Here is a 19,412-nt window from a genome sequence, read left to right as displayed (position 1 = left end):
TGGAGGTTGCCTTGGGGCTTAGGGAGCAGCTCGTGATTGTGGACTGCAGATTTATTGGGCTCCCAGGTCACCGCGACTCCGCCTCCAGACCTAGGGGCGGGCAGGACCCGCACCCTTTCCGCCCTGGACTGGGACAGACAGGCCGGGACAGGCTACCTGGGTGGCTGCAGGGGGTGGTATTGGGGAGGGCTCCCAAATGCCTCCCTATCCCCATGCACTCAGCCATCCCCATGCACTGTGATCCCCTGATCACAGCTGTCACTGCTGTTGACAGGTGGAGAAATTGAGGCTTAGAGAGGGCATGTCACTTATCCAAGGCTGCACAGCCTGCTTCAGCACTCAAAGCCGCATTGTGCTTGAATACGTTGAGCTATGGGGAGCTCACTTTCATGCAGGACTGGGGTTCACTTTCAGGGTTTCAGGGGACCCGTAAAGAAAACTTATCCGGCTTTACCAACCCTGAACTGGCATATGGGCCTACCCCCTTTCTCTAGAGCCTTAGGGGGTGGGCACCACTGAACCCCACTCTTGGGCTAAGCTGGGTGGGAGACATTCAGAGCTCAAGTCCTGAGTGGGTACATACTTGGGGAAGACTTTGCTCCTCCCTGGGCCTCAGTTTCCCCATCTGTAAACAAGAATAAAATAGACCCTGCCTCAGAGGAATAACTGGGACCTGGTAACAAAAGCTTGGTACATGATAAGTGCCTCATTCATTTATTCCTTTATTCATTTACCGCTTCATTCATAAACCAAGGTTGGGTGTGGGAGAAAGTCTACTGAGGGGGATCATGCTACCATGAGGACCAAGGAGCTGTCATCTCAGGGCCCTTCTCTGGGGGACCCAGGAGGACTTTGGCCTCTGGAGGTTCTGGTCTCTGGGTTCAAGTCTCAGCTCAGCCTCCAACTTTCTGGGTGATCATGCATCTCAAACTTGGTTCCCTTCTCCATAAGCTGGTGGAATCTGAAATCCTGGGGGTTGAATGAAACAGCATCAGAGGCTGGGCATGATGGCTTATGTCTGTAATCCCAGCACTTTGGAAGGCTGAGGTGGGAGGATCATTTGAGTCCCAGAGTTCGAGACTACCCTGAGCAACATAGTGAGACCCTGTCTGTATGAAAAACACAAAAATTAGCAAGGCGTGGTGGCACGTGCCTGTAATCCCAGCTACTCAGGAGGCTGAGGTGGGAGTCACTTATCCAAGGGAGGATCGCTTGAGCGTGGGAGGCCGAGGCTGCAATGAGCTGTGGTCCAGAACTGCACTGCACTCCAGCCTGGGCAGTACAGCAAGACCCTGTCTCCAAAAAAAAAAAAAAAAAAAAAAAAAAAAGCTGTGTTCGAGTGCTTCTCGCCATCCTCTGTTGCCCCCTGGTGGCCTCCTCTGGCCTACCCTGCACTGGCCGCTCCAGCTGGGTCCAGCGTTTCTCCACGCGTTCCCACGTAACCCCCGGACAGTCCTCTTGCTCCCCTCCGCTGTGCAAGGTGGGCCTGTCCCTCCTCCCGGGGCTGTGACACTGAGGCTGCTACACGGGCACCTGTTGCCGGCTGGCGCATACCTCCTGCCCTCACCAGGAGAATGCGTTGGGCACCAAGTTCTCCTTCCACCCTGGTCAGGCATCCTCCTGGAAACCCGGTTGGAAAAGGGGAGATCTGGCCAGGCGCGGTAGCTCCCGCCTGTAATCCCAGCACTCTGGGGGGCCGAGGCGGAAGGATCTCTTGAGATCCATTCAAGACCAGTCTGGCTAACATGGTGAAACCTCGTCTCTACTAAAAATACAAAAATTAGCGGGGCGTGGTGGAGGGCGCCTGTAATCTAGGAGGCTGAGGCAGGAGAATCGCTTGAGCCTGGGAGGTGGAGGTTGCAGTGAGCCAAGATCGTGCCACTGCACTCCAGCCTGGTGACAGAGACTGTGTCTCAATCAATCAATCAATCAATCAATCAATGGGAGATCCCAGCGGGATGCCCTATTTGCAAAGCCCTGCCGACCAATGTGAACATATGCAAATTATGCAAATACATGCAAATAGACCCCTTCTCTCCAAGGAACTTCTGGGAAGGCATAGCTTCTCTTCTTCCCACCATGGGGGTCCAGGCTGCGGCCAGAGGCCTGGGCTGAGGCGCTTCATTGAGTGCATACTGTGTGCAGGGCCCTCCGCCAGGTGCTGGGGACACAGCATGATCCAGGTGGACCCACCCCAGGGTGGTGATGGCCCTAACCTCACCAGCAGATAAATACTAATTTCAGACCAGCGCTGTGGCTTACACCTGTAATCCCAGCACTTTAGGAGGCTGAGGTGGGAGGACCGCCAGAGCCCGGGAGGTGGAGGCTGCAGTGAGCAGTGATCACACCACTGAATTCCAGCCTGGATCCGGGGCGAGCGGAGACAGACAATCGCGGGGTATCTTCTGGGCCTTCGTAAGGGGTGTGGATTTTATTCTGGGGGTGCTGGGGAACTCTAGGAGAGTTTGGAGCAGGTAAGAAGTCCGACGAGATTTCTAGATTCTGAAAAATGGGTCATATCCAAGTGGCGGGAGTGGGGTGGCTGCCAGGTGGGGAGAGGAGGGTGCATTTAGAACGCACTTTAGAATTCCTAAGGAGGACTGGAGTGAGGGCCCCTGCAGAGTGGGCGGGACCATCCCCTGCCCTAGGGGAGGGAATTGTGAGCCTGGAGAGGAAAAGCAGCAGAGTGGGGAGAATCAGGTCACACCTTCCTTGACTGTGATTCCAATCATAGGAGCGGGCAGCAGGACCCCAGAATGTGAGTTGGGAAGGGCCTAAGGCCGCGGCAGTCAATGTGAGCAGAATGTGCAGGAATGGGAGAATGGCGGCAGTGTGGGGGAGCTGTACCGGGCCTCTTGGTTCCCTGGGAGATGCAGCAGGGGTTGGGGTGAGAAGTTGTGAGCTGCTGTGACTGCAGCATGACCTGCTGGGTGGCCCTGGATATCAATTCTCCTTCTGCAAGCTAGGAGCCACAGTGGGACTTGAACCCACGCCATGGGGAGCCAGAATCTGTCCTTGAACTTCAACTCTGCACTCAACAAGTGCAAAAAGGCCAGTTTCAGTGGCTCATGCCTGTAATCTCAGCACTTTGGGAGGCCAAGCCAGGAAGAAGGCTGGAGGCTAGGAGTTGGAGACCAGCCTGGGCAATATAGTGAGACCCCAATGGTACTCTCTCTATATATATATATATTGTATTTTTAGTAGAGAAGAGGTTTCACCATGTTGGCTAGGCTGGTCTCGAACTCCTGACCTCACGTGATCCACCCCACTCTGCCTCCCAAAGTGCTAGGATTACAGGTGTGAGCCACTGTGCCCAGCCAAAAATTTTTAAAAATTAGCTGAGTTTGGTGGTGTGCCCCTGTGGTCCCAGCTACTTAGGAGGCTTAAGCAGAAGGATTGCTTGAGCTGGGGAGGTTGAGGCTGCAGTGAACGGTGATTGCGCCACTGCACTTTAGCCTGGGCGACAGAGGGAGACCCTGTCTCTAAAAAAATAAATAAATGCAAACTATTTTTCCTTGTTGCTGCTGCTGTCTGTAAGATTCCATAATTCAAATGGCCACGGTGATTCACGCTTGTAATCCCAACACTTTGGGAGACCCAGGCAGGTGGATCACCTGAGGTCAGGCGTTCAAGCCGATCCTGGCCAACATGATGTCTACTAAAAACACAAAAAACTAACCAGGCATGCTGGCGGGCACGTGTGATCCCAGCTACTCGGAAGGTTGAAGTAGGAGAATCACTTACACCCGAGAGGCAGAGGTTGCGGTGAGCCGAGATCGTGCCATTGCACTCCAGCCTGGGCAGCAAGAGTGAAACTCTATCTCAAAAAAAAAAAAAAAAAAAAAATTCCCTAATTCTAAGTCCTGATACCCAACTGTGAGTCTCAGATTCTGTGATTCTTACATAGTCTCTCTTGGTTGCAGGAACTGGGGCTGGGGTCTCTTGGGGTCCCTACTCGTCTGTCCTGCTTTGGCACTGCCCTTGTCCCCGTCCCCATTGGTTCTGACTCAGGAGCAGAGGTGCAGGGCGGGTCAGGGAGGGGAGGCTTTGAATGTCGCTCCCCCACGGATCACAGCCCTACCGAGGTGACACCTGGCACCTTGACAAGCCCAGGAATAAGACCCAGAAGCGCCTCGGCACCTGAGGAGGTGGGAGGAGTTCCTGGATTCCTGCCCTTGCTTATCCTTGGGTTAACTGGATGAGCCTGGGTAGGACCTGTCCTGCTCCAGACCCCAGCAGACATCCAGGCTCTCCCTGGCCAGCCTCTGCCTTATCGGCCCCACTCACACCCACGCGAAATGACCCATTGCTGCCCAGCCCCAGGGCTTTCGCTCTGGTTGGTGTTGTACCTCCTCTCCTCAACAGCCAGGAGCAGTTCTTGTTTATTTTTGTATTTGTTTTTCTGAGGCAAGGGCTCGCTCTGTTGCCCAGGCTGGAGTGCAGTGGAGGTTATGGCTCACTGCAACCTCAATCTTCTGGGCTCACGTGATCCTCCTGCCTCGGACTCCCAAGTAGCTGGGCCTACGGGCGCACCACCACCACACCCAGCCTCTGCATGGGATTGTGACTCTCTTTTCCCTCCTGAGAAAGAACCAGGGGCTGTCTATTCCTTCAAGCACCCACACTGGAATTAACACACGCCCCTGCACAAAGTAGGGGCTCAAGGACGATTGAGGCTGCAACAAAGGGATGGTGTGTGTGGGGTGAGGGCGGGCGCGTGGAGTTTGGGTAGAGGATTGGATATGACAGATGGGTGGATGGGTAAATGGATGGATGGATGAATGGAAGGATAGATGTATGTATGTATGGACTGATGGGTGGTTGCATGGGTGAATGGGTGAATAGATGGATGGATGGATGGGTGGGTGGATGGATGGATGGATGGGTGAATGGATGGATGGATGGATGGATGGGTGAATGGGTGGATGGATGAATGGGTGGGTGGGTTGATGGATGAATGGGTGGGTGGGTGGATGGATGGATGAATGCGTGGGTGGGTGGATGGGTGGATGGATGGATGAATGAATGGGGTGGGTGGATTGAGTGGACGAATGGATGGACAGGTAGCTGGTAGGGTGGTGGAGGAATGTGACTGAATGGAAGGATGGTGATTCACTGGGGGTGGGCGAATTCGGTGGTAGAGGAGCTTCTGGGCACATTTACCCACAGGCTGAGTAGATGGCAGGTTGGTGTTCTGTAAGTGCATTCATCCTGTCAATGGCTCCTCAACAATGGGATTGGCCTTCATGTCTCAGCTGGTTGGGGCAGAGCTCTCCCAACTGGTTCCCAGGCTGCTGCCACGTGGTTGAAGCCCTGGAGGGGCTCCAAGGCACAGGGAGGGGACTGAGGTGGAGACGCAGGTGTGCAGTGAGCTTTGGTGGGGCCCTGAGCCTTCTACTCTCCTGATCTCTCATCCTCCAACTCACTCATTATCACCTCGCCTGCCCCGCAGCCTAGAGGGATCACCACCCTCACTGTATACAGGAAGAAATGGCTCAGAGTGGGCAGGGACTTCCAGGCACTTATGGCCTGAGTTCAGTGCCACACCCTGCTTCAGGCCCAGCTCAAGATAAGGTCACATCTAACAGAGCAGCTCCATTACAGCCTAAGCAGGACTCATGTTTCCTCCCCGTGTGCTAATCAAGGGGGTAGAAGGGTCAAGCCTTAGGGAGGGGGGCAGCATTGCACAGGGTCAGGTACCCGAGGTCCTTCTCCCTCGCTGCTCCTGTGTTGCTTCTTCATGGTCCAAAATGACTGCTGGAGCACTGGCCATCATGCCCACACACCAGCCAGACACGTTCTTTCTTGGAAATGGCCCATCACTGCTGTATTTTTGTTTTGTTTGGTCTCGCCCTGTTGCCAGGCTGGAGTACAGTGGCACGATGGTGGTTCACTGCAGCCTCAACCTCCAGGCTCAAGTGGTTCTCATACCTCAGGCCCCCCCAAGTAGCTGGGACTACAGGTGTGCACTACAGCCAGCTAATGTTACTTGGTAAAGACAGGGTCTCGCAAGTCTACCAGTCTGGTCTCAAACTCCTGGCCTCAAGTGATCCTCCTACCTCAGCCTTCCAAACTGCTGACAGTCACAAGCCACACCTGGCCACTGCTATGGAGACCAGAAAATGTATTTTCTTTTCTGGGTGGCACTTAAGTATGAAGACTCCCTTACGGAGAAAGGAGAGTTTGTACTAGAAACCACAAAAGATGAAATTCAGGCAAAATTTTGAAATTTCCAGTTATCACCCCCCCGCCACCCAATATACTCTGAGGAACATCAAAAGATATCCTGGGCCAGGCAGGGTGGCTCATGCCTGTAATCCCAACACTTTGGAGGCCGTGGCGGGTAGATCACAAGGTCAGGAGTTCCAGACTAGCCTGGCCCACATGGTGAAACCCCATCTGTGCTAAAAATACAAAAAATTAGTCAGGCATGGTGGTAGGCACCTGTAATTCTAGCTACTCTGGAGGCTGAGGCCGGAGAATCCCTTGAACCTGGGAGGCAGAGGTTGCAGTGAGCCGAGACCGTGCCACTGCACTCCAGCCTGGGGAACACGGCGAGAGTCCATCTCAAAAACAAAAGTAATTCTGGAAAAACATGATTTTCTCCAAGCTTTTGCCCGCATATGTAAAGAACTTTTACAAAATAAAAAAAGATACCATAGGAAAGTTGAGTCCCTCCTGGATACACTGGGTGACACACATGGCCCCTGCCCTCAGAACTAGTGGGGGATAGAAATCAAATATAGCCCAGTCCCAGGAACCCATGAACAGTTTCACAAACTCCAGTGAGGCCAGCCTGGGGGAATCCGTGGTATTCCAGGCAAGTACAAAGACCCTAACGTGGGAAGGAACCAGTTGTTGGGGACCCACAGGGTTCTATGGTCTGCAGGACTGTCCCCAGGCCTGGGTCTTACTCATATGGTTGCTTGTGTGCTGGCCCTGCCCAGGCTCTGGGCGCCTCTCAGGTGAGGCTGAAAAAGGCCTGGTTTCCTGGAAACCACACGGCAACTCCACATGTGGAAGACTGCCCTTGCCCTGAGTGTGGTGGTGCCCCTCTAGTCCCAGCTACTTGGAGGCTGAGGCAGGAGGATCACTTGAGCCCAGGAGGTCAAGGCTACAGTGGGCCATGATCTCTCCACTGCACTCTAGTCAGGATGACAGAGCAAGACCCTCTTTGAAAAAGCCATAACTGCTATCTAAGTCCTGGCTTTCTCCTGATCCTGCGCTCCCTGGGACAAAGGAGGGCCCCACAGGCTGCCCGCAGCAACTGCACAGCAGCACCTCCCACATCAGTGCGGAACCTGATGTTCAGATCAAGACGGCAAGTCCCAGATCAAGACTGGCCCAGAACAGGGTTGCCCAAGGTCACACAACAAAGGATGGGTGGGGGCCTGAGCTCTTGGCTGTGTCTCAAGCTTCTCCAACGCCAGCTTAGCCTCCACCTGACAAGACGGACTCAGCCAGGATGGGATTAGTGTCATGCCTGGAATTTTCCAGGCCTGAAGTGGTTTCCTGGAGACAAGTACCTGTGGTGAGTCCTTGACCTCCTTGGGCAAGATTAGGGTGTCATCTAAGAGGCCCCCAACCAGCCAAAGAGAAAAACAGCCTCCAAGCAGCAGAGCGTGCCTCTTGGGTGCCCTCTTGTGTCTACTCTGAGAACTTTGGGGACTTAGGAGAATCCCCAGGGAGCGACCCCCAATCCCACTATCTAGGGAGACTCTCCCTGGTCCAGACTCAGGAGGGAAGCCTCAGAGGCCTGTGTCTGACAAGGCAGTTGGGACAGATTTAGGGGCCCAGGACAGACAGTACCCCTGAAGCTAATAGCCCAGGGATGAGCAGGGCTCAGAACTGACCAAGCAAGAGGGAGCTCAGGGGTGGGGGCTCCTGGAGGGCCCACTCCAGGAGAGGAGAATGCGAGGGTTTGTTTGCACTGAAAACCCCTCCTAGGACACAGAAACAGCAGCTCAGCTGCGCCCCAGGAGGTGACTGGGCCGGCCTCTCATAGCATCCCTTTGAGCTCTGCAGTGTGTGCAAAGAAAACATGCGGTGAGCACCAGGGCATTCCTGAGTTTATTTGGGGCATACCCAGGCGAAAGCCCTGCACCTAAAAGAAGGTGTTGGGCCTCTTGGTGGTGAAGCGTGGCTTGTGCTGACGGCGCAGGACCCGGTGGGGCAGCGGGAACTTGATCTTGGAGTCCTGTGAGGAGGGGAGGCAGGTTGAGGAGGTTAGAAGTCTCTTAACACCCCATCCCTGTGGGGTCACCGAGGTGTAGCCGCCCCCCGCTGGGCTCCTGCGTCAGAGCAGGTACTTCCCTCCAGGGGAGTCCCCCAGGGCACTTACATGGAACTGCTTGACAGCCGGCCGACGGCACTTGCTGGCCGCGATCTCCTCCACCTTCATGATCTGAATGGAGTGGGCCCGGGCGCGGTGCCGGGCACCCATGTCTCGGTCTGTGGAAAGGAGGAGGGGCAGTGTAACGGTGTTGCCTGGGCTCTGGGCATTCAGCAAACCTTCTGCTCAGTGCCTGCCCAATGACCTGGCACATCCTGTTGGTCACGGCAACTGCCTGAGGGCTCAGGGCTCACGGGAAGGTGGTAGGGAGGAAGCGAGATAGCCCAAGGCCTGGGTCCCAGCAGGCACTGGCCACTAGAGTTGTAGAACCTCCAAATTCACTTTGAGGGGCACAGCCACAGCCCCCCAAAGGCGACGAGATCCGCTTGCTGTTTGCACCTCTGTTTAAACCACCGCTATAAGAAACAGTGATTCTTGGGTTTAGGTGCAATCAGGGAGGCGTGGGGGTCTCACAGACCCTGGCGGCTGAGCCAAGGAAAAAGTGACAGCTCTCAACAGTGGGCAGGGGTTGAACTCGGTTGTAAGTGGGTCCCAGAAGACAGTGGTGAAGCGGACCCCAGTCTAAACAAGGTGCAGACCCAAAATGGGAGTTTCCGGATGCGATGTGATTTACAACTGAGCCTGGTAGGGCTCTCAGAAAAGGGCATCTGGGGCCCGAGGCATCCTCTCGTCTTCCTGTGCCCCGCCACCAGCTCTGAGTCTCTCCTGCCCTGGTAGCCTTTGGCATTTGCCCTGCCTCAGTGTGAGGGAATCAAGGAGCATCTAAAACCAGAGGCGGGAAGCACAGCTTACAGCACTGGGTGACAGCGCCCGCAGTGGTCAGGTCCCGGTATTCCCGGTACATGTTGTGGGTGCCGCTCCGGGAGTCATAGCGCAACCAGATTCCGAAGTTCTTCACCCGCAGTGGGGACTTCTCAAACACCTGCCGAGGAGAGGCCACAGGGAGAGGTGAGCCAGATCCGCCCTAGCCCCATCCTCACTGAGCCCTCGGCCTCTAAAGCACACCCCAGCCTCTAGGCTTACTCTATGGCCAGACTGTTGTGCCTCAGTTTCCCAGCCCCATCCACCTTCAGGAACCCTTGGGGAGCCTGCCAGGTAAGGGAACTTTCCATGCCAACAGCCTGAAGTCCAGGCTTCCTCCACGGAGACCAACCCACCCCAGATGCAGTCCCTGAACTCAGGTCTCCTGGGACCTGTCTGGGTCAAGTTAGCTACCACCACTGACCGGATAGCCATCGCCTCTCCTCACTTGATAAAACAGGGCCCAGAGAAGACAGCACCAACCAAGGTATCCCACCATGCCACCCACCCCCTCCCTGCATCCCTGGCTTTCTAGTCAGGGAAATGGCACATAAGCTCTGCTCCAGTCCCATGACCCAGAGAGAAACACGACCCGTGGCTCTGATGTCTGATGTGCTGGCATTATAGGCGTGAGCCACCGTGCCCGGTCCATGTCTGATTAATTCTTGAGATGCATTATGCCCCATGAGGCGCAAATCCACTCCAGACCCACATGGCCCCAGCCTCCCCATACCTGCCCACAGTAGACAATCTCCCCTGAAGACTTCTTCATCTTCTTTAACTGAGATACGAAGTACCAGAAGCGGGACTTGGCGACGACATGATTAGGCGCAAAGATTCGCATGCGGTAGAGGGGTGGTGTGTGGCATTTGGGGGTGGGCAGACAGCGACCCACCACCTTGTACTCTCGTAGCTGAAAGGAAACAGGACTGAGGTTAAGGCCAGCATACCCGGTAACTGTGGAGATTCACCTCACTCCCTTGCCTGCAACCGATGACCACAGATTCAGGCAGCAGGAGGCAGGGCCACCCCAGGGCCTCCATGTGGATTCCTGGTGACTGTGGGTCACACTCCCCAACACAGCTTTATCCACAAAATGAACTGAGGAGAGAGAGGTCTCCAGGGAGGATTAAGTTGCCTGTTTCTCCTTTGCCTGGGCTAAGGGTTTCAGACCAGGAAAGCTGAGGCTTAGTTAGATCCACAGTCTCCTTTCTTCATGCTGCAGTCCTGAACTGCTTTGCAGTCCCCGTCAAACAGCCACTCTGCACCTAATAACATCCAGCCAACATCTTCTTTCACCCCGAGGCCCACAGGCAGTGACCAGTATGGGATCTCACAGCCCATTCCAGGCAGAACTAGGACAAGACCTCAGGTCTCTCCCCAGTCCTGGGATCCCTGCACTGTCGCCATGCGAGCTGCGGCTGCCTCCTTTTCCCAACTGCAATCCAAACGTTTGGCCCAGGGAAGGCTCCTGGTTTACAGATGCAGAGGTGAGAATCTTTGGTCAAGCCCAGGCTCTGTGATATGGCATAAAGAAACCACCTCTGTAACTGACTCGTCAGCTTTTCACTAGTATCAATGAAAAATAGTCACAAATTATCGCAGACTCAGTTCCTACTTTTACTGTGAACCTGACCCACCGGCCTTGGCACCACACGTTCAGGAAGCATCTGGGGCCCGGGGCATCCTCTCGTCTTCCTGTACCCCGCCACCAGCTCTGAGACTCTCCTGCCCTGGTAGCCTCTGGCATTTGCCCCTGGCAATGGGGCCCGCCCCTTTAACAGCAAGGAAACTGAGGCTGGAGATCTGGACATAACACACCCACTCCATGGGAGTCCGGGTTCTATCTCTGCGCCATAACGCCGTTTGGTTCTATCCAGTATGTGTCACGGCGTTAAGCCTCACGCTCCCCGTTTCGGCTCATTGTCAGCAATTTTCATCTGCTTCTCACAGCCATTCTGGGAAAAAGAAAATACTACTGCTCCACCGCCACGTCCACATTGCAGACAAGAAAACAGAAACTTGGCGGCTTGACGAGGTGCCGGGGCTCGGGCCTCCACGCTGCGCGACTTATTCCTTCCCCCGGGAAGAAGACCCGGGGTCCTTGGGCCACCGCGATCCCTGAGCTGGCCCAGGCCACGCATCGCTCTCTCCACGCGGCGCCCACGATGGCCGCCATGTTGACTGCAACAAGAGAACGCGGCGCGCGGCCAAGCAGGACCGACAGGAGCGCGCGCCACCAACCCGACCCACGCCACCTCTGCAGACCCCCGATGGGGCCCGTGCCCCATCTCTTGGCCCCTGCTGCGTCGCGCTCGCCTTACTGTGCCAGAAGCCTTCATGGCGTCCTCTCCGCTCTACCAGCCACCAGCAAAAGGAAGTACCCTCCTTCGCGCAGCCGTTCACCAGGCCTTCATTACCGGAGGACCCGCCCTCTCAATGCCGCACGCCCATTGGCTTCTCTGCCCCGCACTCAACGCGACCCGCGTCTTCATTGGCTACGGATCCACCTACTACTCAAAGCTCGTCCTCGCTTCACAGCGAGACTTCGTTTCCCAGAAGGCAACGAGGCAAGCACCACCTGTTCCATCACGACCGTAACGGAGCGTCGGCGCGCGCGGCACGCCGGGAGTTGTAGTCACTCCGCCAGTCCCGGCTGCAACTAGGGGCGGGGGCGCGCGCCGCCTGCAGGATGCCTAAGCATTGAACTGGACCTCGGGTGGCTGCGGTGTTTACGATGAGATGCCGATGCTTCACACTCTTGGCCTCGTCCTCCGGGGAGGTGTGTTACGGAGGTCTCCAGCCAGATACCTGAGGGTTCTCATCTGTAAAACTGGAATACAAATTATATGTTTTTCTCCTAGCGATGTTGCAGCACGAATATTGAGTAAGCGCTGGAATGCCGTTTTTATTTGGGGTCCGATTTGTGTTTCGTAGTAGGTGGGTTTCAAACCCTGTCTGCCTGCCTCCAGTTCATAAAGAACCTGGGGGAGCGGGGATTGGGGGAGAGCGCGCGGAGAACGCGAGAATGGATCAAGATCCAGCTGCCCACTTTGAGGGGCTCGGACAGAAAGAAGCCCTCCTGGGGATGAGGACGGAGACCAGATATGAAAAAAGAGCCTCAAACAACTCCCTGATGACAAGGCTGTGAAGTAAAATTAAGAGGAAAGAGGCAGGAGGCTGAGGCATGAGAATCGTTTGTATTCAGGAGCCAGAGGTTGCAGTGAGCTGAGATCGCGCCTTTGCACTCCAGCCTAGGCGGCAGAGTAAGACTGTGTCTCAAAAAAAAAAAAAAAAAAAAAAAAAAAGCCAGGTAGGTGCGGTGGCTCACGCCTGTAATCCCAGCACTTTCGGAGGCCGAGGTGGGTGGATCACGAGGTCAGGCGTTCAAGACCAGCCTGGCCAACATGGCGAAACCCCGTCTCTACTAAAAATACAAAAATCAGCCAGGCGTGCTGGCCGGTGCCTGTAATTATAGCTACTCAGGAGGCTGAGGCAGGAGAATCGCTTGAACCTGGGAGATGGAGGCTGCAGTGAGCCGAGATCACGCCATTGCACTCCAGCCTGGGAGACAGGGCGAGATCCGACTCGGAAAAAAACAAAAAGAAAAAAAGAAAGAAAAAGGACAGCAAGTATGCAATTTTTAATTTTCATTTTCTTATTTTGCATTTCAGGTTCTCTGAATCTGGTTTTGTGGATTCAAGTCACTACTGGGTGTGATTTTCTTTTCTTTACTTTTTTTTTTTTTTTTTGAGACGGAGTCTTACCGTGTGCCTCAGGCTGCAGTGCACTGGTGAGATCTCGGCTCACTACAACCTCTGCCTCCTGGGTTCAAGCAATTCTCCCGCCTCAGCCTCCAGAGTAGCTGGGATTACAGGTGCCCACCACCATGCCCGGCTAATTTTTGTATTTTTAGTAGAGACGGGGTTTCACTATGTTGGTTAGGCTGGTCTCGAACTCCTGACCTCAAGTAATCCGCCTGCCGTGGCCTCCCAAAGTGTTGGGATTACAGGCGTGAGCCACCACGCCCGGCCCAATGATTTTCTTATTCCAGTATGGCTTGGCTCCCTTCACCTCCTTTGTGCTGTTAATGTCAAACATATTACCTTTCTCTGTATTATAGACCCAACAATACAATTAATATATAGTTTTTGTTGTTGTTGTTTTGAGATGGAGTCTAACTCTGTCGCCCAGGCTGGAGTGCAGTGGCGCGAGTTGCACTGCAACCTCCACCTCCCAGGTTCAAGCAATTCTGCCTCAGCCTCCCGAGTAGCTGGGACTACAGGCGTGCACCACCACGCCTGGCTAATTTTTTGTATTTTTAGTAGAGACAGGTTTTACCATGTTGGCTAGGCTGGTCTCGAATTCCTGACCTCAGGTGAACCACCCCCTCGGCCTCCCAAAGTGCTGGGATTACAGACATGAGCCACCAGGCCTGGCCAATATATAGTTTTGTACAATTGCTTTTTAAATGTGTTAAGAAGCAAAGGTAGAAGAAATTTGCATTTATGCTAGATTTTATTTTTATTTATTTTGAGACAGGGTCTCGCTCTGCTACCCAGGCTGGAGGGCAGTGGCGCAATATTGGCTAACTGCAACCTCTGCCTGCCAGAATCAAATGATTCTCCTGCCTCAGCCTCCCAAGTAGCTGAAATTACAGGTGTGCGCCACCATGCCTGGCTAATTTTATTTTTAATTTTTAGTAGAGACAGGGTTTCTCTGTTTTGGCTATGGCTGGTCTTGAACTCCTGACCTCAAGTGGTCTGCCCGTCGTGGCCTCCCAACATACTGGGATTACAGGCATGAGCCACTGTAGCTGGCAGATTTTATTTTTATTTTTATTTTTATTTATTTATTTATTTTTTTTTTTTTGAGACGGAGTCTCGCTCTGTCGCCCAGGCTGGAGTGCAGTGGCGCGATCTCGGCTCACTGCAAGCTCCGCCTCCCGGGCTTACGCCATTCTCCTGCCTCAGCCTCCCGAGTAGCTGGGACCACAGGCACCCGCCACCTCGCCCGGCTAGTTTTTTGTATTTTTTAGTAGAGACGGGGGTTTCACCATGTTCGCCAGGATGGTCTCTATCTCCTGACCTCGTGATCCGCCCGTCTCGGCCTCCCAAAGTGCTGGGATTACAGGCTTGAGCCACCGCGCCCGGCCTATTTTTATTTTTTTAATACAGGATCTCACTCTGTTGCCCAGGCTGGAGTGCAGTGGCGAGATCTCTGTTCACTGCAGCCTCAAACTCCCAGGCTCAAGAGATTCTCCCACCTCAGACCTCCCGAGTAGTTAGGACGTGTGCCATGAAACCCAGCTAAGTTTTGTATTTCTTTTCTTGAACTCCTGACCTCGTGATCCACCTGCCTCAGCCTCCCAAACTGCTGGGATTACAGGCATGAGCCACCACACCCGACCAAGTTTTGTATTTTTTGTAGAGACAGGGTCTCTCTATGTTGCCCAGGCTGGTCTTAAACTCCTGGGCTCAATTGATCCGCCTACCTCAGCCTCCCGAAGTGTTGGGATTATAGGTGTGAGCCAAAGCACCCGGCCTTATGCAATCTTTTAAAATTACATACATTACCTTTGTATGTGTTCTTCAGATTTTCGCATGGATTGGAATAAATGTCTGGGGTCGCTTGTTTTCAGCCTAAAGAATTTCTTTTGGGTGGGTGCGGTGGCTCTCGCCTATAATCCCAGGTCTTTTCCAGACCTAGGTGGGTGGGTCACCTGAGGTCAGGAGCTTGAGATCAGCCTGGCCATCATGGTGAAACCCTGCTTCTATTAAAAAATACAAAAATTAGCTGGGTGTGGTGGCGGGCGCCTGTAGTCCCAGCTACTTGAGAGACTGAGGCATGAGAATCGCTTGAGCCTGGGAGGCGGAGGTTGCAGTGAGCCAAGATCACGCCACTGCACTCCAGCCTGGGCAATAGAGTGAGACTCTGTCTCAAAAAAAAAAAAAGATTGGTATTTCTTGTAAGGTGGGCAAATTAACTTTTGCACTAAAATCTTTAGCCCAACTGTAACACAGGTGGTTAGTTACCCAGTCCCTTCCTGATGGACACTTAGACTGTGAAAATTCGGAAAACTGATGGGTATGATGGGAGACAGGGAGGCCAGAGGAGCAGGTCAACCCTCCTCTGGCTGGGGTCTTCTGGGCAGGAAGGACGTCAGGTGAGAGGCGACTCTATCCGAACAGCGCTGCTGCAAATGTCCACCAGGTGGCAGCAGAACCACGTCCCATCTGCGGTGGCCCAGCTGAGGCCAAGCGGGAGGCCGTAGAATGATATACAATGAGGTTCAAATCCCACCGATGGTTCGCTGGCCACGTCGCCGCTCTGGGCCTCAGTTTCCCCTTCCACACAGTGAGACCAATAATAGTCGCCAGCTTTTAGGGTTGTTGTGAGATTTAAATGGCGTATGATTGTTTGGACGGGGGAGCCTGTCCCTGTTGAGGCCCTGTCCCTCCCTCTGTGCTGGAACTCACCATTCTGTCCTTAGTTAGGCTACAAGCAGGTGGAAGGAGAACCTGGAAAGGGCAGAGCGCAGCCTGGAGCACAAATTGGATCCTAGAACAGCAGGAGAGGGGCAGGAAAAGGAATTTAGAGAGGATGGGGAGGAGGAAGAGGAGAGAGAGATCCCCGAGACCCAGCCCTGGCCTTGGGGCCTGGTGCTTCTGCCTTCAAGGCCTGGGTTGGAGCAGAGGGAGGACATGCCAGGGTGGGGAAGGGCACGGGTTGTGATGTACTGACTCTTTGTTTCAAAACTTTATTATTTTTCTTTAGTTTTGTTTTTTTTTTGAGATGGAGCCTCAAGTTTTGCTTGACCGAGTTTTGCTCTTGTTGCCCAGGCTGGAATGCAATGGTGTGATCTCGGCTCACCGCAGCCTCTACCTCCTGGGTTCAAGTGATTCTCCCGCCTCAGCCTCCCGAGTAGCTGGGATTACAGGCATGCACCGCCACGTCCAGCTAATTTTGTTTTTTCAGTAGAGATGGGGTTTCTCCATGTTGGTCAGGCTGGCCTCGAACTCTAGACCTCAGGTAATCCGCCCACCTGGGCTTCCCAAAGTGCTGGGATTACAGGCGTGAGACACAGTGCCCAGCCTTTTTTTTTTTTTTAAATACAGAGTCTCACTGTCACCCAGGCTGGAGTGTAGTGGCGTGATCTCGGCTCACTGCAACCTCTGCCTCCCCAGTTCCAGCAATTTTCGTGTCTCAGCATCCCGAGTCCCTGGGATTACAGGTACCCATCACCACACCAGGCTAGTTTTTGTTTTTTTATGTTTTTTTTTTTTTGAGACAGAGTCCGGCTCTGTCACCCAGGCTGGAGTGCAGTGGCGCGATCTCCGCTCACTGCAAGCTCTGCCTCCCAGGTCCACGCCATTCTCCTGCCTCAGCCTCCAGAGTGGCTGGGACTACAAGTGCCCGCCACCACATCCGGCTAATTTTTTGTATTTTTAGTAGAGACGGGGTTTCACTGTGTTAGCCAGGATGGTCTCAATCTCCCGACCTCGTGATCCACCCGCCTACGGCCTCCCAAAGTGCTGGGATTACAGGTGTGAGCCACCGTGCCCGGCCCAGTTTTTGTATTTTTAGTAGAGGTTGGGTTTCACTATGTTGGCCAGTCTGGTCTGGAACCCCTGACCTCAAGTGATCTGCCTGCCTCAACCTCCCAAAGTGCTGGAATTACAGGAATGAGCCACTGTGCCCGGCCCAGGCCCTGACCTTCCACCTCGTCCTCTTCTGCCTCCAATTGTCCCTGATCCCTGCTCCCATCTCTCCCAAGAGTCCTCCTCTGAATTCATTTCACTCATTCATTCATTGAGTACTTACTGTGTGGACACATGGCACAGGGGACACAGCTGTGACTGGGACAAACAAAAATCCCAGACCTGGGAGAGTTGAAAGGGAAAAGGATGGGGGAAACGGGAAAAACAAGATACATAAGAAAAATGAGCCAGGCATGGTGGCTCTCACTGTCATCCCAGTGACTCGGAAGGCTGAAACGGGAAGATTATTTCAGGCCAGGAGTTCAAGACTAGCCTGGGCGACATAGTGAGATCCCATCTGTAAAAAAAAAAGTTTCGGCCAGGTCTGGAGAGATGGGTGGATCACCCAAGGTCAGGAGTTCAAGACCGGCCTGACCAACAAAGTGAAACCCCATCTCTACTAAAAATACAAAAAATTAGCCAGGTGTGGTGGTGTGCACCTGTAGTCCCAGCTACTCAGGAGGCTGAGACAGGAGAATTGCTGGAACCCGGGAGGCGGAGGTTGCAGGGAGCCAAGATTGAGCCACTGCACTCCAGCCTGGGCAATGGTGGGGAGACTCTGTCTCAAAAAAAAAAAAAAAAAAAAAAAAAAAAGAAAGAAAGAAAAGAAGAAAGAAATTTACAAACAACAAAAATTTATTTCTCACAGTTCTGGAGTCTGGGAAGTCCAAGATCAAAGCACATTCAGTGTCTGCTGAGGTCCCACATTCTAGTTCATAGATGGTGGCTTCTCACTGTGCCCTCACATGGTAGAAGGGTCAAGGCATCTCTTTGGGGCCTTTTTTACTTGTTTTTGTCTGTCTTGTCTTTTTCTTTTCTTTTCTTTTCTTTCTTTCTTTTTCTTTCTTTCTTTCTTTCTTTCTTTCTTTCTTTCTTTCTTTCTTTCTTTCTTTCTTTTTTTCTTTCTTTCTTTCTCTTTCTTTCTTCCTTTCTTGGGGCCTCTTTTACTTGTTTTCTTTCTTTCTTTCTTTTACTTGTTTTTTTTTCTTTTCTTTCCTCTCTTTCCCTTTTTCTCTCTTTCTAACAGTCTCACTCTGTTGCCTGTGCTGAAGTACAGGGGCATGATTTTGGTTCACTGCAGCCTTGACCTCCTGGGCTCAGGTGATCCTCCCGCCTCAACCTTCCAAGTGTCTGGGACTACAGGTGTGCACCACCATGCCCAGCTAATTTTTGTGGTTTTTTTGGTAGAGGTGGTGTTTCGCCACGTTGCCCAGGCTGATTTCAAACAAAAGTTCTTTGTCGGAGACCAGCCTGCACTTCTCCCAGGGCGCTGAGATTACAGGGATGAGCTACCACACCCAGCCTAGGGGCCTCTTTTATAAAGGCATGAATCCCATTCAAGAGGTCTATGATTCATGATCTAATCACCTCTTAAAACGTTCTGCTTCTGGCCGGGCGCGGTGGCTCAAGCCTGTAATCCCAGCACTTTGGGAGGCCGAGATGGGCGGATCACGAGGTCAGGAGATCGAGACCATCGTGGCGAACACAGTGAAACCCCGTCTCTACTAAGAAATACAAAAACTAGCCGGGCGAGATGGCGGGCGCCTGTAGTCCCAGCTACTCGGGAGGCTGAGGCCGGAGAATGGCGGGAACCCGGGAGGCGGAGCCTGCAGTGAGCTGAGATCCGGCCACTGCACTCCAGCCTGGGCTACAGAGCGAGACTCTGTCTCAAAAAACAAAACAAAACAAAACAAAAAAAAACGTTCTGCTTCTGAATACCATCGCCTTCGAGGTGAGGATTTCAATGTATTAATTTTGGGGAGACACAAACTCTCAGACCATCGCAGTATTTTATCTTTTTCAGCGCTGCTGCGAAGGAAATTTTTCAAAATTTTTTTATGTTCCAATTGTTTGCTGCTATTATATAAAAATTCAATTGACTTTTGTATTGAATTCAATGGACTTTTTAAACCTGCTAACTTGCTGAATTTATGTATTAGTTTCCGTAGTTGTCTTATAGATTCCCTTGGGTTTTTGACATATACAATCATATCATCTGCAAATAGCAACAATTTTATTTACTTACGTTGTTCTGTTTTGCTTTATACAGAATCTTGCTATGTTGCCTTCAAATTCGTGGGCTCTCATTTCAGCTTCTCCAGTAGCTAGGGCTACAGGCATGTATCACCATGCCCAGTCACACCTGACTTGTTTATTTTTCTCATCTTTTTTTTTTTTTTTTTTTGAGACAGAGTCTCGCTCTGTCACCCAGGCTGGAGTGCAGTGGCTGGATCTCAGCTCACTGCAAGCTCCGCCTCCCGGGTTTACGCCATTCTCCTGCCTCAGCCTCCTGAGTAGCTGGGACTACAGGCACCCACCACCTCGTCCGGCTAGTTTTTGTATTTTTTAGTAGAGACGGGGTTTCACCATGTTAGCCAGGATGGTCTCGATCTCCTGACCTCGTGATCCGCCCGTCAAGGCCTCCCAAAGTGCTGGGATTACGGGCTTGAGCCACCGCGCCCAGCCTTTTTTTTTTTTTTTTTTTTTTTTTTTTTTTT

General features: G+C 52.9%; 1 protein-coding gene and 1 non-coding gene across 4 annotated transcripts; both read right to left on the bottom strand.

Moving 5' to 3' along the window:
* Positions 1 to 8,051: 8,051 nt before the first annotated feature.
* Positions 8,052 to 11,575, bottom strand: RPL18A (ribosomal protein L18a). 3 transcript variants are annotated; one of them, XM_025368772.1, is made up of 6 exons: positions 11,479 to 11,504; positions 10,053 to 10,067; positions 9,888 to 9,935; positions 9,146 to 9,275; positions 8,342 to 8,451; positions 8,052 to 8,197 (listed from the first exon to the last, which is right to left on the bottom strand). In XM_025368772.1, exons 1-6 carry the CDS (start codon positions 11,494 to 11,496, stop codon positions 8,105 to 8,107), a joined length of 414 nt encoding a protein of 137 aa, XP_025224557.1. In that variant the 5' UTR covers positions 11,497 to 11,504; the 3' UTR covers positions 8,052 to 8,104. The 3 variants fall into 3 exon arrangements, with proteins under 3 accessions (XP_025224557.1, XP_025224556.1, XP_025224555.1); XM_025368771.1 differs by having other exon boundaries at positions 9,888 to 10,067; positions 11,479 to 11,575; XM_025368770.1 differs by having other exon boundaries at positions 9,888 to 10,067; positions 11,142 to 11,529.
* LOC112613657 lies at positions 8,652 to 8,784 on the bottom strand. The gene has a single exon (XR_003116983.1). It is a non-coding gene; the product is annotated as a small nucleolar RNA SNORA68 (small nucleolar RNA).
* Positions 11,576 to 19,412: the final 7,837 nt, after the last annotated feature.

This window comes from Theropithecus gelada, chromosome 19, assembly GCF_003255815.1.
Source record: "Theropithecus gelada isolate Dixy chromosome 19, Tgel_1.0, whole genome shotgun sequence".
Taxonomy (NCBI): Eukaryota; Metazoa; Chordata; class Mammalia; order Primates; family Cercopithecidae; genus Theropithecus; species Theropithecus gelada.
Note: the sequence above shows the minus strand (reverse complement) of the source record. Positions and strands in the feature narration are given on the sequence as shown.

What these genes read in the sequence shown, in the direction of transcription:
- RPL18A (XM_025368770.1), bottom strand. Translation starts at nt 11,333, where the DNA reads ATGGCGGCCATCGTGGGCGCCGCGTGGAGAGAGCGATGCGTGGCCTGG. An exon ending in TCTGCAATGTGGACGTGGCG is followed by an intron (nt 10,068 to 11,141) that starts GTGGAGCAGTAG and finishes GTTTCCTTTCAG; the next exon opens with CTACGAGAGTACAAGGTGGT. An exon ending in GGGCGCTGTCACCCAGTGCT is followed by an intron (nt 8,452 to 9,145) that starts GTAAGCTGTGCT and finishes TCCTTTCCACAG; the next exon opens with ACCGAGACATGGGTGCCCGG.